The sequence below is a fragment of the Schistosoma haematobium genome, chromosome 4 (assembly GCF_000699445.3).
Source record: "Schistosoma haematobium chromosome 4, whole genome shotgun sequence".
NCBI lineage: Eukaryota > Metazoa > Platyhelminthes > Trematoda > Strigeidida > Schistosomatidae > Schistosoma > Schistosoma haematobium.
Window position 1 is genome coordinate 9,040,423 of NC_067199.1, and position 14,824 is coordinate 9,055,246.

Genomic DNA, 14,824 nt, shown 5'->3' on the forward strand with positions numbered 1-14,824 from the left:
TATTGATAATGGGGAAATGAAAAGGTACAATCAGAAGAACTCTTTCAGGTAAGGAAGATACGACCACTTTTTTTCTATGAAGAACGTAAAAGAAAGTCACAGCAGGATCGTCACTGGCTTCTATTCTGAGCCATATCTGAAAACGTCTCTGGCCACTGTGTTGCAGCATCTCTAGGACCCCAGTCAGGGAGTCGTGGAGGACCAACAGAAGCCAGCCCTTTGCAGCTTTCTTTCATGCCACGACACCATGTCATAAGCTGACCACCTCTCCGCTGCGATTGTTGGCCTTTTATAATTATGACGGTGTTCTAACATTTGGCGGAGGGTGAAGATATGAACAATACATCCTCGACCAGAACGAAGACCAGTCTGCTCCTCGTGAGTCAATCTTTCTCGGGTTTTGAACAATCTACGAAGTACGACGGAAGCCAATAGTTTGGACGCAATCGGAATTAGACTTATCCCCCGATATTTGTTACAGGAACGACGGGAACCCTTTTTAAAGATAGGGACAACTATCGACTCATTCCATGACGTTGGTACACTCTCTACCTCCCAGGCCTTCGTAAACAACGTCATCAGTTCCTTAGTCAGAAAGTCACTACCATCTTTAAAAAAAAAGCCGGAGGTAAGTCATCTAGGCCTGGTGATTTGTGGCGCTTCAAGAGTTGGAGTTCTTTGCGGACTCCCACCTCATTTGGTGGATCAGTCGTCACCGGCTATGGAGGGCAGGACGGTCTGACCGATGTTGCCGGAGCAGCAAGCCAGTTGAACTGCCTTTCGAAGAATTCTGCCCATCGTCCAAGACGTCGATGGATGTTAGTGATTGGCATCCCGTCATCCTCACAGATTGTTTCGCTCACACCAGACTTCTTGCTGCCAGTGGCTCGGACGAGTTGGAAGAGCTTCCGGTAGTTACCAGATGCAACTGCTGCTTCAAGCTCATTAGCACGCTCCGACCAACAGGCTTCTCGGTCCTTACTCAAACTTTGCCCGATTTTATTACGTAACATCCTTCGTTTGTGGTCAAACTCATGGTCACCCGGAGTAGACCGACGGGCTTCGATGAGTTGCAAGGTGCCTGAAGAAACCCAGTGCTTATAAGCGGGACGTTTCGCGAACCCACAACTGACTGTACCCGCCATTTTCATGGAGTCATGCAGTTGCAACCAGTGCTCATCTATACTTTTCGGTGGAATGGTAGCTAGCCTAAAAGCTAGCTCGGTTCGATACTTACTTGCAACAGAAGTTGCAACCAGTTTGCTAATATCAATCCGTTGATTGCGGTCACTTCGTTGGCCACTGAAAAGTAAGGTAAGATTAGCGCAGACCAAAGCATGATCAGAGTCCAGATAGATACTCCAAAAGAAGTGGCATTCTTGTACACAACCACGTCAGCGGTAACTGATCGCGATGTGATCAATCTGAGTCTAGGCTTGAGATGCAGAGTGAGGACACCAGGTGGCACATCGGCGATAACTGTGCCGAAAGTTAGTGCTAGACAGAAACAGGTTGTGGTTTGTGCACAGTGGCAGTAGACGGTTCCCGTTATCTGACCTGTGACCAACGAGTCCCCATCGGGCACCTAAACGACTCTCTTGTGTGCTTAGGCGCCGGACCTGAGCATTCAAGTCTCCGGCTAGTACCATAATATCTGTCGAACTCACTTTCTGAAGAAGAACAGATAACTGGTGGTAAAACTCATCCTTGATTGCATCCGGGCTGCAATGTGTCGGAGCATAGGCGATGACGAAAATACATCGTTTCTCACGCCGATTTCTTCTCACTTTGATGGAACTCTAATCTAACAGCACATAACCGACTGTTAATGGGGATCCAATCGATTAGTGCTGCCTGGTTCGTACGCCACTTATTCCCACAAGATACTGAAGCCCATGTGCACCACTGGTTTGGGATTTGGTTAAAGCGCCGGGCATTCGCTTTTCTTCATCTCATTTTCGCAAACAACATCCCCGCCACGAGAAGGCAGTGAGTAGGACTGCTCTGGCAGAGGCCATATGCGCGTGGCCGTGTGAGAGCATTTCGAGGAGGAAGCCGGGTCAACCCCACTCTCGGCCATACCAGGGCATTTGGGGGCATCTATATTATCCGATCTCAACAAGGGCACCTGGACTTTTTTGATCAAATTACCTAGGGAAGTTATGTTTGACAGTCACAGATAATTCTGTACTTCAATTTTAGTAAGGCTTTCGACTTTCGCCATATGGAATCTTTTTTAATCCTAGTTTAAATCTTTTCTTAGTAGAACGTAGCCAAATTGTTCGCTTTGGATCTTATTCATCTACGCCTATGAGTATTACCGATGAGGTTATACCAGGAGGTGTGATTGGTCCATTACTATTTATCCTTTTCATTAATGATGTGTGCTTTTAGACTCATTTCGGTCTTAGTAAACTTGACTTTGCTAACCCTTTCAAGACAGTCGATGTTTCTTTTTTGTTGATGACCTAAAATTCGTCTATTAATTCTCGCCTCTTACCAATGAAAGCTATATTTCAGCGGTAACACTAGAGGTCATAAATCAGTTTTACGAATGGACTGTGTCGCAGAATGTGTCTGAATTTTTACAAAAGTAGATTTACTTACAATGGTAGTAGATCTAACCTAAATTTGGGTGTAAACAAATATACACTGAAACATCTTAGCACTGTTGATGACACAGGTTTGAGGTATAGCAACGGTTTGTACTTTGCTGAGCATATCGAATGTCAAGTATTCAAAGCAAGAAAGCCCAGTGGATTTAACTCGTGGCTGTGACCCTGAGTTGGTTTCATATCCTACTGAGAAATCCTATTGCAAGTAAGACTTGATAATCACACCAAATATTAGTACACTTGTGACTTTAAGAATATTATAACAATAAAAACGAGTTATAGTATTAATGATGCACAAAGCCAGTTAGTTTTCGAACACAGAGTTTTCCTTGATAAATTTTAAAGCTACACAGAATCCTAAACCTTCAGCTTCTTTTTTAATCATATTCACTAAGATAGTTATTTGTCCATTCATCGCAATCGTGTGGCTTGTTTTCTTTGACCTGATGAGATATATTTGCTTAGAAATCGACCTTATAAAAGAAAATGGCTCTAAGTATTCATACCCTAATTGTTCGTCCGCAAATGACAAGAATTAACTAGTCATAAACACTGTCTGTTCTGCTTCTCACCATTTCCTTCACTCTTTTTCAGTACTCTCTTGATGTACCACCGAAAACATTGTAGAACGTATGGCTTTGTTCCGCGTCGTCACTTATACCCCCATAATTTATCTGGAACGATCACCTGGAAGCACAAACTAATACGTTTGCGACCCAGATATTTTAGAAAAAGGTTGATCATCATCTCGTTCTACTTTACAAAAGCAACAGTTTTCAGAAGTTTAGACGAATCGATGTATAAATGGGATGTCCAGTTCTTCATGAACAGGCATCACAAAACAATTCAGGTCAGTTGAAGACCTGGGTAATGAAACTGTATCAAAAATGTGAGTGGGATTTCAGAAAGGAAGAAGAAGAAGACAGCAATTAACAATGGTAAAAGAAGAGCAAAGAAAGCCAGGGCAATGATCAAATACCTTGTGCCAATCAGTAGAGTGAAGATGGGCATTAGAACCGATATGAGAAAATGCGTGAAAGGCTTAGCAACTACAGCAGAAATAAGTGCAAGAGAAGGGGATACGAGACAAGTACATGATACAACAAAAAACAGGCAGGAAAACAAGGAAGATTCAATGTCGAAAACTTACAGAGCTATTTATTTTGGGGATTTATTTACCGCTACAACATAGCAAACAAGAGTGACCAGTCAAGAATAATGACGGAACAAGCCCTTACTTGGAAAACAAAGTAGGAGATGGGAAGACCAAGGAACAGATTGAGTCTGAAATCGGAGAAGGACTTCAGAATAATGATTAGGAATTGGAAAAAAACGGGGTCTTAGAGTCTAGGACAGAGTTGGTTGTAGAATCCTGTTGAGCAGTCTATTCTCTCACGATAGATAACAGGAGTATGTAACTAACTAAGTGAGTAAATAGGTAATTAAATTTTACAAAAAATGTTAATTCCATGACATCTGATGACGTATTCGAAGGAAGTCCGGGAGATGTGGTTTCACAGGTTTTTCACTAATCTATTTGGAAAGTATAGAATCAAAGAAATCAAGTGACGAACGAATCATTCTAATGTTCTCAGTTATTTTTTACACCTTCGTGGATTTACCCGAAATGATTCCTAAACTGTATAATGTTCATTTTAGTATTTTCTCAATTTTTCTTTCAAACATGTTTTCCTTCTATCTGTGTTGGTCTATCTGTGCTCGTCCGTATATTTTATTCGTCATCTGTTTTTTTATATTTATTCGCTAAGGTTAACAATTCGGCTCAAGCCATTTCCTTTTGGTTCTTTCTATTTGAAAATAGCCAAAATAGGGACAGGGAAATCTGAATTCATTACATTTCATGGTTTCGCTTCAGCTGCATACAAACTTATTGTTAGTGATTAAATTCACCTGTTATTTTATAACGTTTTTTACGCGATCTTCACTAAACTAATCGTTATTTTATCTACGTCAAATTATGTTTCCATTCATTTATGTTTCACCAGCTCGATTTTCAGAACTTATTTAGATTCCTCAGACCGTCTTAAATCATTGAGTAACTCATCTCATTAGTTCCCAGACTCCATAGAATAACTACATCACAACCTCGATGTTTTTGAGTTTTATCTCCAAATAACCTCGCATATACTTATTCGTACATGCGTATAATTATTGTCGATAGTTGTTCTAATTTCTGTTCTTTCCGTCAGCAATGTCAATTACTTCATATTATGCTCGAATGTTATACTTTAATATGTATACGGTTGTAAGCAGCTGAAGCGAGACCATGAAATACAGTAAATTCATTTTATTTCCCTTCAAATGTTGTTTTGAATTTTTTCAAATTCATAATGAGAAACAGATGTACGAAATTTTTGACAAACGGTTCCATGATTATTTGCTCATATATGAGTGCTTGAAAAATATTAATTCAACCTAATTTCGTCTTCGACTTTTTTAATTACGCAGTTGTCGGAATCGGGTCAACCGAGGTATTGTATATTAAGTCATATATTAAAACTGTATTACAGCAGAGCCAGCGAAGTATTCAAGAGTTACTGTTATCTAACACTAAAATATACAGTAACTTGTTTGCTCATTAGCAAGCATACTGTTATAAAATAATGGCACAGATAATTTTAGTCACTTAGCTGGTGCCTATGAAACTCTATTATAAAGTCAAAGGTTAACCTGTGAGTATTCAGTCATATTCATTAGTATTTACTATGTATATGTTATGTATAGTATAAATGATATAAAGTTTATATGATCAGAGTAAACATCACTGATAAATGATTATTATTGTTCCAATAGATGTCTCTTAATCGTATTGTATGCAACATCTTACATGCTTGTCAGTATTTCATCCTCTGACCACTAGTAAATTGATATCATTCAACCTAATATTTTCATAGTTTTTCAATCGAAAGTTTGGTATTTTCTTTGTATGAGTAGTAGGCAAAAAGAAGTAAAAAAATGTGATATTACATAAAATCATCAATGATGTTTTATTTGAGATTCATGAAAATATTGATGATATAAAAAGCTGGTTAGTAGAAGAATCTAATGAATAAAATGTAAAATGATATTTTGTTTTTATATGTTTGTATCAGTTTACAAAGAATTTATAATTCACTTTAGCTATCATATATTTTATTATTATAGAAATGTAATTAACATATTATTTCTGCCAAGATGCTTACATTGTAACCACTTTTAAAGCATAATAATTCCTAAGCTCGATAGTTTCATTACAAAGTATATCCGTACCCGTTCAATATGTTGGTATAATTGTTTACACCCTTGTTAATCATTGTGTAACTAACATAATCTTATGTTTTATTGAAGAATATTTATTATCAGATTATTAGTTTCTTCTTATGAAAAAAATAGAAAACAAAACAAAAAAAGAGATCTATTTTACTGATTTCAGTATTACTGTAACTTTATTATTGATTAAATTCCATGAAATATTTTACAAAACAAATAATAGTCTACATTCTCATTGCTCACTATTATTATTTAAACATGGATAGAATTGAAATTCACACCATAACAACAATCATCTCTCATAATATACACTTTATTTCTATTATCTTATCTATGTGATATTTGGATGCATGATATAAAGTTTTATTGAATATTTATTATCAAACGAACCTTATGTATACACAACCAATCTCTTCAGGAGTCCATATAATCAGTAGACAAACATAGAAAATGAATTGATCAGTTAACTGAATGTATATAAAAAGCAAACAAACAAACATAACTATTTGGTAATGGTTTAAAAATGATTCATAGGTAACTGGATTATTGATTTTTTCATGAGTAAATATGAAGAATAAATAATTCATGTTTCTATTTTGTCAAAATTTGTACTTCAAATTTTTATTGATAATAATCAATTTATTCTCTCTCTCTCTCTTACCCTCCTCTTTTACTGTCGACTCATAAAAACACACAAATTCAATTCAAATAAAAGAAACAAAACAAAAACAACTAAATTTTTGTTAAAATCCGATTAGTGCATCTCTTTGAAATGTATTCACATTTCTAATGTATATTGTATGGTATTTCTGTATATATAGTAGTATATGTCATTACAGAAATAATTTGACATTTACCATTATAACATAAGGTATTCATTGTATATATATATATATATATATATATATATATATATATATATATATATATATATATACGTTCTATTGTGTTATAAGATGACCGCATATAATGCATATTGACTCTTGAATGATTTATTATTTAAATGATGATTTGTAATTTATGAATAGATGCTTTATTAAAATGACAGTTAATGAACAATAAAGACAAATCATACGCATATCAATGAATATATATGTCAATTTAATAAAATTATTAAAAAATAATATTCAATATTATCATTATAAATTATAACAAACAAACAAATAAACAAACCAACAAATGATATACAATACAAAATCAATAACCAACCTTTTTTTTCTCAAAAACAAAGTTTAGAAACAATCTGGGAATGTGTCACTAAAAGAGTGATAAAAATGTAAACAGGTAATAATTGAACTGAAACTATGTTCAACATTGTTACTATAGTAATAATAATATTAATAATAATTATTATTGTTATTATTATTATTATTATAGGTACTCAGGTACACATACAGACATGAGAGCATATTTTGAAAAAAAATATAAGTAGCTAATAAAAAGCTAAATAATTATGAAAGAGACGAAATGTTAAACGAATATAATTTCAATGTTTAATAAGGATATGTAAGTTAGTGTGATTGATGAATGTCATTGAATTGTTTGTATATTTGGAATTCTGTTCCTTACATAAATTGAATATGTTTTTTTTATTTTTAAAATATATATGTAAAGTAAATAAAAGATGAATATAGATTATTTGATAGGAATTTATAAGCTATAATATCCTATACTCTAAACTTTCGAAAATGCTGTCATAGCAATACGATAAAAACCATAAAGTTTATAGTTTATGTAATTTATTTGAAAAGATTTTATGAAATATGTTGAGAAATCTCTGAGTAAGATAAAAAAAAGGAACGTTATTTGCCTAATGAATTTTGTCAGAGGTCTTTTTGCTTAAATGAATTCTCATGATATGTTATGATGATAGTGATATGCGTCTATAGGACTATAATAAAATAAAGGAAAGCTACCTGAATTAATAATACAAATTAAATGAGAGAAAAACTTATTCATAGTTATAAATAGTAAACATAATGATTGAAATGTTTAACGGTATGGTTTAACATAATTCGATGGAAGCATTCCAAATTTTCCAGTTCGTTGAACAGTACCATACATCCAACCTTCGGTTATAGGTGCACCATTCACTATAATATCACCAGATTTGAAGGTCACTTCATCGTCTTCTCTAGCTTCGTAACCATACTGTGCTACAAAAGTCTATAAAATAACAATAATATGCTTTAATTATACTGCTCATTCATTCATTGTTCGATTCTATAATGAAATTCATATCAATAATTTTGTAGTATATGCACCATAAACAGATATAAAGCTGAACATGAATTTGTAAGTTTAAAAAGTGCAGGGTACGATGCATGTCTGTCAATTTGTAGCTCATCAGCCTCAAAATGTTCGAGATAAGTGCAATATGTAGCACTTTCCCTTTCTTTTAATTATTGAATAATGTTTAAAGGAGAGTAATTTTCACTGAGAATTTCATTTCAAGCTCTAATTCTCACTTTGACTATTATTTCATCCGGCAAGTTGGAATGCGCTACAGCAGCGTGTTCAAAAAAAGATATATGTAAGTAGTTTTTAATCATTGAAATGAAGTGTTCAATGAAAATTACACTCTTATCTGCAGTACTAAAGGAACGTAATATACTTGAAAATACTAGGTATTACACTTTTATTGAACAATAAACAGGATAGTTATCTTCATCCGTGTAAAAACATTCAGTCCTGTTCCAGGATACTGATAATGAAAACTTACTGTGACCGCAAAAATCATGACTTTCATACTTGGTTATGGTAATGTTAATATGTGTATAACTGAATTTCAATTTTATTATCAGCTAACTAATGCTAGGATACAAATTTTCATTTAATATTGTTGATGATATTAGTACAATGAGATGTGTAGTAAATTAGCATACATATATGTTCTCACTTGCTTATAAAAATATGCGATTCGATAAGTGATTTAGAAGTTTATACACTAGGGTTTTAACTATAAGTACAGATTATTAGAAAGAATGATCGACAGTTGATTTCGGTCAATAATGAATTTCTGAAAACAGCAGGATACTGTTAGCTTTCTAATGAGTATGTGTGTCAGTTGTAGACTGATAGCATTACATTTATAATGGAATTATTTAGTTAAAATCAAAATATCAATGAAAGTCATAATTATAATATAAATAACTAAAATATTCTAACATACCCCACCAAATCCTGAATTTTGGTGTGTATGACCATGAAAGCTATCATGAAGAAATAAAAAAGGATTACATTTTTAATAATATTTAAATATTCTTAATCATTGTGAAGCAGAATATGATGCAATAAAATTTGTTCACACAGATAAATAAACTAAAACAGCCTAGGTAACGATTGCTGGGTAAATTATGATGATGGTATGAAGTCATTAATGGTTAAAGGCAATTGAGATAGAACCCTACGTTCATGATAATTGGCAATGGTTAGTAAGGAGTAAATGTAACCACTAAATAACTGATTCATATGAGGGTATTCAAATACGTCACCCAGTGTAACACTCGAACACGGGATGATTCAGCTAATCAAGTTTCAAATGGTCTCCTGTACGGCCAAGTAAAAGCCAACATCGCGTATGTGTTCGAATTATCACAATAACACCTTTTGGTAGAATGAACTGACTTTATTGTTTGACCTTTTTACAATGGAATTTTCTTAATTGCTTAAGGGTGAATAATAAGGAGTTATCGAAATAGGTTAAATATTTAGAACAAGCTTGATATATCATGCAAAGTATATTAGTCAGGGGTGTGCTACTTTATTAATTATCACTGAAGTTTTAAAAAGCTGTTGGCTAAAACTACCTATGTAACAAAGGTTAACCAGTCATATGTCCAGAGATTAAAAAAACACTCAACAAGAATGTAAAGACAAGTGAAGCTGACAAAATCCCGATAAGACCACTAATAATGTCATCACAAAACACTTCTAAACAGTTCACTTCTACATGAACTGAGTGTTGATAATGTCGTCCACAAAGACAACCAAAGCTTCATTACCAAACCATTCGGCTTATAAAACATAAGTCAAATAAATATGTAAAAAACAAACAAACTGTTATATTCTGACATAGAATAAATAAGTGGTAAGTGCTAGGAATTATTTATAGACTATTAGTACACATACTTCTGTTGCATGACTATTAATTAACTAACTTATATGTATATTCATTTTCCTTTGAATAAAAGCTTCCATTTGAGCCACTGATTACCACTATACAACTTACTATTCCTAATTTACTCATGAATTAATAGTTATAGTCTCTCACATACACAGCCGTTTTTGATTTTATATTGTATTATTTTTATTTTCTATTTTGTGGTATGATGCGGTGTGATTTGCTTGTATATAAACTACGAATTTCCATACAGTGGAGGTTGATATTGATGTTCTGGGCTGAACGAGCTGGGATAGGCCGGAAAAGCCAATAAAGACTCAGAGTTGACTCCAAGCTGCTCGAACTGGTCAACACGTCATTAGTTTGATACGGTGGCAAGGTCATAAGAGTCTGTGTTTTAATTGGCGATTAAGTCACGTGACAATTAACAGGGCAAGAGTCATAACAGAAACAATTGACTTACTTTAGGTTAACCGTCGAACCTCTAGGTATATTAATAGTTTCTGTAGAACCTACATTGCCACCAGCAGTGTTATTGTTAGTTCCAGGAGGAGGACCTGAAGAAACAATTAGTTGTGTAGAAAGAAAAGAAATCTTGTTCTCATTTGTAATTTATAAAATTATATCAGAAATTAACTAAGATTGAACGCTAATTTAATGGTTAGCAACAAATTATATATATAGTATACTAACTATTGGTACTACGGAGCTTTTAAACTAGTGAGACCATGAAACTTACAATGTTCAAGATAATAAAAATTGGAGTTTGTAAATACTTAGCATTTAACATGAGTTAAACGCGATTTCAGTTATGTTTATTTAGAAAAGCATCTACTTATTTCTATGGAATAGATAATATTTAGCTAGGAGTGGAATATAGGATGCGCATTCCGTTCTATTCCAGATTTGTTGGTTTTATTTTATTTTCAGATAAATATAATAAATTTTCTGTAATAATTTATTTTATTGGAATAGTTGACACTTTAGGTACATTTCAAGTTAATTATTAGTATGCACAAGTCCTTAAATATTGAGAATAATGAAGGAAATCGAATCCAGAACTCCTAAAGTATTGTAAAAGGTATACACTCTTGTGAAAACAAATTTTTTTGCTGAATAATAACTGAGGTGGAGTTAAGCAGTTCATAAAGTCGGTCAAGTAATATTAATGATGATATCTTATTAATTTAGTTGTAACTTTTGAGATTGTACAAATCAGTTAACAAGAACTCATACTTTTAACGGAGCATTAAATCTCTGTATATCGAAAATTTACCCTGTTATCGCCCATTTGTTAGTTGAAATTATCGAAAAACTAAGAATCACTTGCTAAAATATTAGGCCAAAAGGCAATTAATTTGTAAGGTACTCGATACATCATTGGCAAAAGCTTGTTTAACAATAATGTTTTCTATAGGTATCATTACCATGGTTTGACTTGATAATTTCGAATAAATTGAGCATTAGGTAGAATATCTACTTCTTCAGAAAATAAATAACCTGAAGTGGCTTGCACTGAGTCACGAAGCTTCCGAAAATCTCATTTTCCCACTCATTGGAATGTTGAAAATATATTATCTTATTTACGATGTTCATTGTAAGTTAAATCACAAAATGATGTGAGTTAGACAGTTATAGAAAATCAGGAAGCACTGAACGGCCATTTAGTCGTAGTACGGGATTGCTCAGCAGTGCTCATCCGTCTAGCTACGATCAATTCATGACTTACACTATAGTATTCTGTAATCAATACAAATCCCTCAATATTAATTAAAATGTTTCAAAAAATGAATTTTCAATACAGTTTAAATAACATCTATGAATCTAAAAGTTTTTAAACAACTTCATAATGATTTTAAATAATTGAAGAAGATTATTCAATTAAATTAAGAGTCATAATATCTGACGTAACTATTTCTTCATCATTTTATTTCATCACAATCGTTCTTCTCACGGTTATAGGAAAAACCTACTGATACTTTGTGTTTATTATTATCAGTTGACCTTTCCCAGTCGCTTACGCATGCATATATTAGCTTAATAAGTAAGTGAATAAAATGTAGTAACACATGGCTTTTGGTGCCTGAATAGTTCTATCAGAGAGTGAAGCTGCATAACTGTTGTTATAAGAAGACTGGGTTGTAATCTTGTTCTCCTGAACGGAAGAATAACGATAAATGACCTTCTGTCAGGGTATATTTATTATATAAATGCTAGTGAAGAGGATCATTTAATAATTAAAACGCTCAGCGCTCAATCTCAAGTACAAACCCTACCCCATCTATTTCAATATCGACAGACAATCAATATAACGTCGTCACACAAATCGTACAATGTAAAATAAACTAAATAAAAGTTGTGTTTGATGAGCTACACTGGGAAATATAATCTATGGTATTAAAAATATAACTTCATTTTCTTATTATTAACGTTAATTGTAATTACCGAAAAAACAAAATACGAATGATAAGCATAGTTTCAATATAAATATTGATGAATCTAAGTGAGATGACACAAAAGAATTGGAATGAAGCTTGTAAAAGAAATAAAGCAGTTTTAATGAAATCTGTTAAAATGTTCATCAGGTTCGGAAATCATTACCGTGTTTTATCAGTAGTTTAAAAATCCCCATAGAATATTCAAAAATGAAGAATATTTGAGCGAACAACTGTTTTTAGTAACTTTATCATCAGGATCTACAGTTATAAGTGCATAATTATAATATTTTACAAAGGCCAAAAGTAAGGTATGTATTAATGAATTTGACAATGTTATGTGTTAAAAATGGTAAACGTTTCCATCTGTTACGATATATATATATACTTCAAAATTGTATTATTTGCTCTTCCATGTGTGTATACCAATTCAACTGCTCCTGTGGAGCTAGTTACATCGGCCGTACTCAGAGGGCTTTATCCTTGCGTGTTCGTGAACATGTACCAGCTTGGTTGGGAAAAGGAGTTACTGAATCAATTAACAGCACCATTCTTTCTCACTTGGTAGATAGTGAACATCATATCAAAATAGAGGAAGCTTTCGCTGTTTTATATCAAGTTCCAAAATATCTACCTCACGGAGTTAGACTACGACTGCTTTACATAGCCGAAGCCATCTGGATCAACTCCAGAAGACCAAATTTATGTATCCAGAAAAAATATATCCAGCCTCTTTGTTTACGTTGGCTTACGACTTGATCACCAAATACCTAGAATGAATATCATAAACCTCTTACCCCCTTCCTTCATTTTTATTTATTTAATTTGTCCTTATTATCATTATTTTTGATTATCTCTATCTTAATCTTCACATCGATCATTCCCAATTCGTTTATCGTAATTACCTTGATAACACCTTCCTTATTACATATTATATTCACACAACAATCTTATTATTATTCTCTCAATTGACAAGATGACATTCTCCTACTATGCATTTTTATATAACATTGTCAAATTCATTAATACATGCCTTATTTTTGACCTTTGTAAAATATTATAGTTATGGACTTATAGCTGTAGAGCCTGATGATGATGTTTTATTAGTATTTAAAAAGCTAAAAAACTCACTGATAGATTACGATCAGATTGCGATAAGTTACTGACGAATCTTTTCATTTCAATAATGTCAATTAGTATCTCTGTCCATCTATATTTACTGTAATTCAAAATACCTCAATATATAATTAACATTTTTAGGTATCGCATCATTATTAAAGTGATGTCAATATGTTCACCAGGTGCTAAGCAAAAATCACGTAATATGAGAAGGGATATTGAGTAACGGTAAGGTGAAAATCGATTATACGTAAGAAGTATGAAAGAAAATCATTTAATTGATGCGCATTTTAAAAAATTGAGGTAAAAATGAATACAAGGTAATAGATTGTAAAAGTAGAAAGGTGATTTTTAGGACTAATGTGAGATGAATGAAAAAACGAGTCATTTATGAACGTTCAGATCAAGTATAGAAAGTTGTATTGTTAAAGCTTCTGCTGTGAACAGGCTCTTGAGTTAAATTGAACTAACCTTGGAAATAGTATTTATGATGGTAGGTTGCTGGTTAATTAGATATTTGAGAACAGAACTACTGACCTTTTTACATTCATCTGTCAATAAATATTCAGATTTGTGGTCAGTGTTGATTATTGGAGACGAACACTTGTTTGGATGTTTAATTATGACTAAAACTAAACAACTTTGTTGGATTAGCTTAAGAAAACTTCATGACTTCAATCATAGTCTATCAACATACCATCTTTATCAGTATGATTACATAGTGGTGTAAAATTTTCAAAATCAATATTCTTTAGAATAGTTTCATTATTTCTTTGTCTAGTATAATATTGACACTTCCGAAATCAAACTAATAAACGTTTAGGATACTAATAACATTAAAATCAGATTCCAATCACACAATACACTTGTCAATCTATATATTACGTTTTTCTTGTCATATTTATAACATGTGTGAATACCTTTATAGTTGGCTCAAAATACATCTCATAAGCATTTTGGAAATGTGAGGTCTTTATAACATGAATGGATTGTTATTTTCTGTGCATGAAATAGGTAATATGAGAAAAATTGCGAATTTGTTTCTTTAAAAAAACTATTTTTGCACTACCCCCCATGGTGACACTGATTACGCTGGATTTCATTTAAAAAATATTTAACAGAGAAATAATCAATAGTCTTAAGGGGTTAATAAACATTTTTCAAAAAAATATTTAGAGTACTGAAGATGCTTGTATGCTACTTATATTATTAGACAGTATGAAAAAAACACGATCATGTCTTCTGGCTAAAGTGAACAAATT

At 32.8% G+C, this 14,824-nt stretch overlaps 1 protein-coding gene across 1 annotated transcript in view; it reads right to left on the reverse strand.

Annotated features, from left to right (window-relative positions):
• Positions 1–7,058: 7,058 nt before the first annotated feature.
• Positions 7,059–14,824, reverse strand: part of MS3_00007325 (uncharacterized protein) — a 30,993-nt gene continuing 23,227 nt past the window's right edge. Inside the window, exons 8-10 of the mRNA XM_051215587.1 lie at positions 10,472–10,565; positions 9,058–9,097; positions 7,059–8,051 (exon numbers count right to left, since the gene is read on the reverse strand). Coding sequence (XP_051066119.1) covers positions 7,878–8,051; positions 9,058–9,097; positions 10,472–10,565 — 308 coding nt within the window. The 3' untranslated portion in view covers positions 7,059–7,877. The remainder of the gene's footprint in view (positions 8,052–9,057; positions 9,098–10,471; positions 10,566–14,824) is intronic.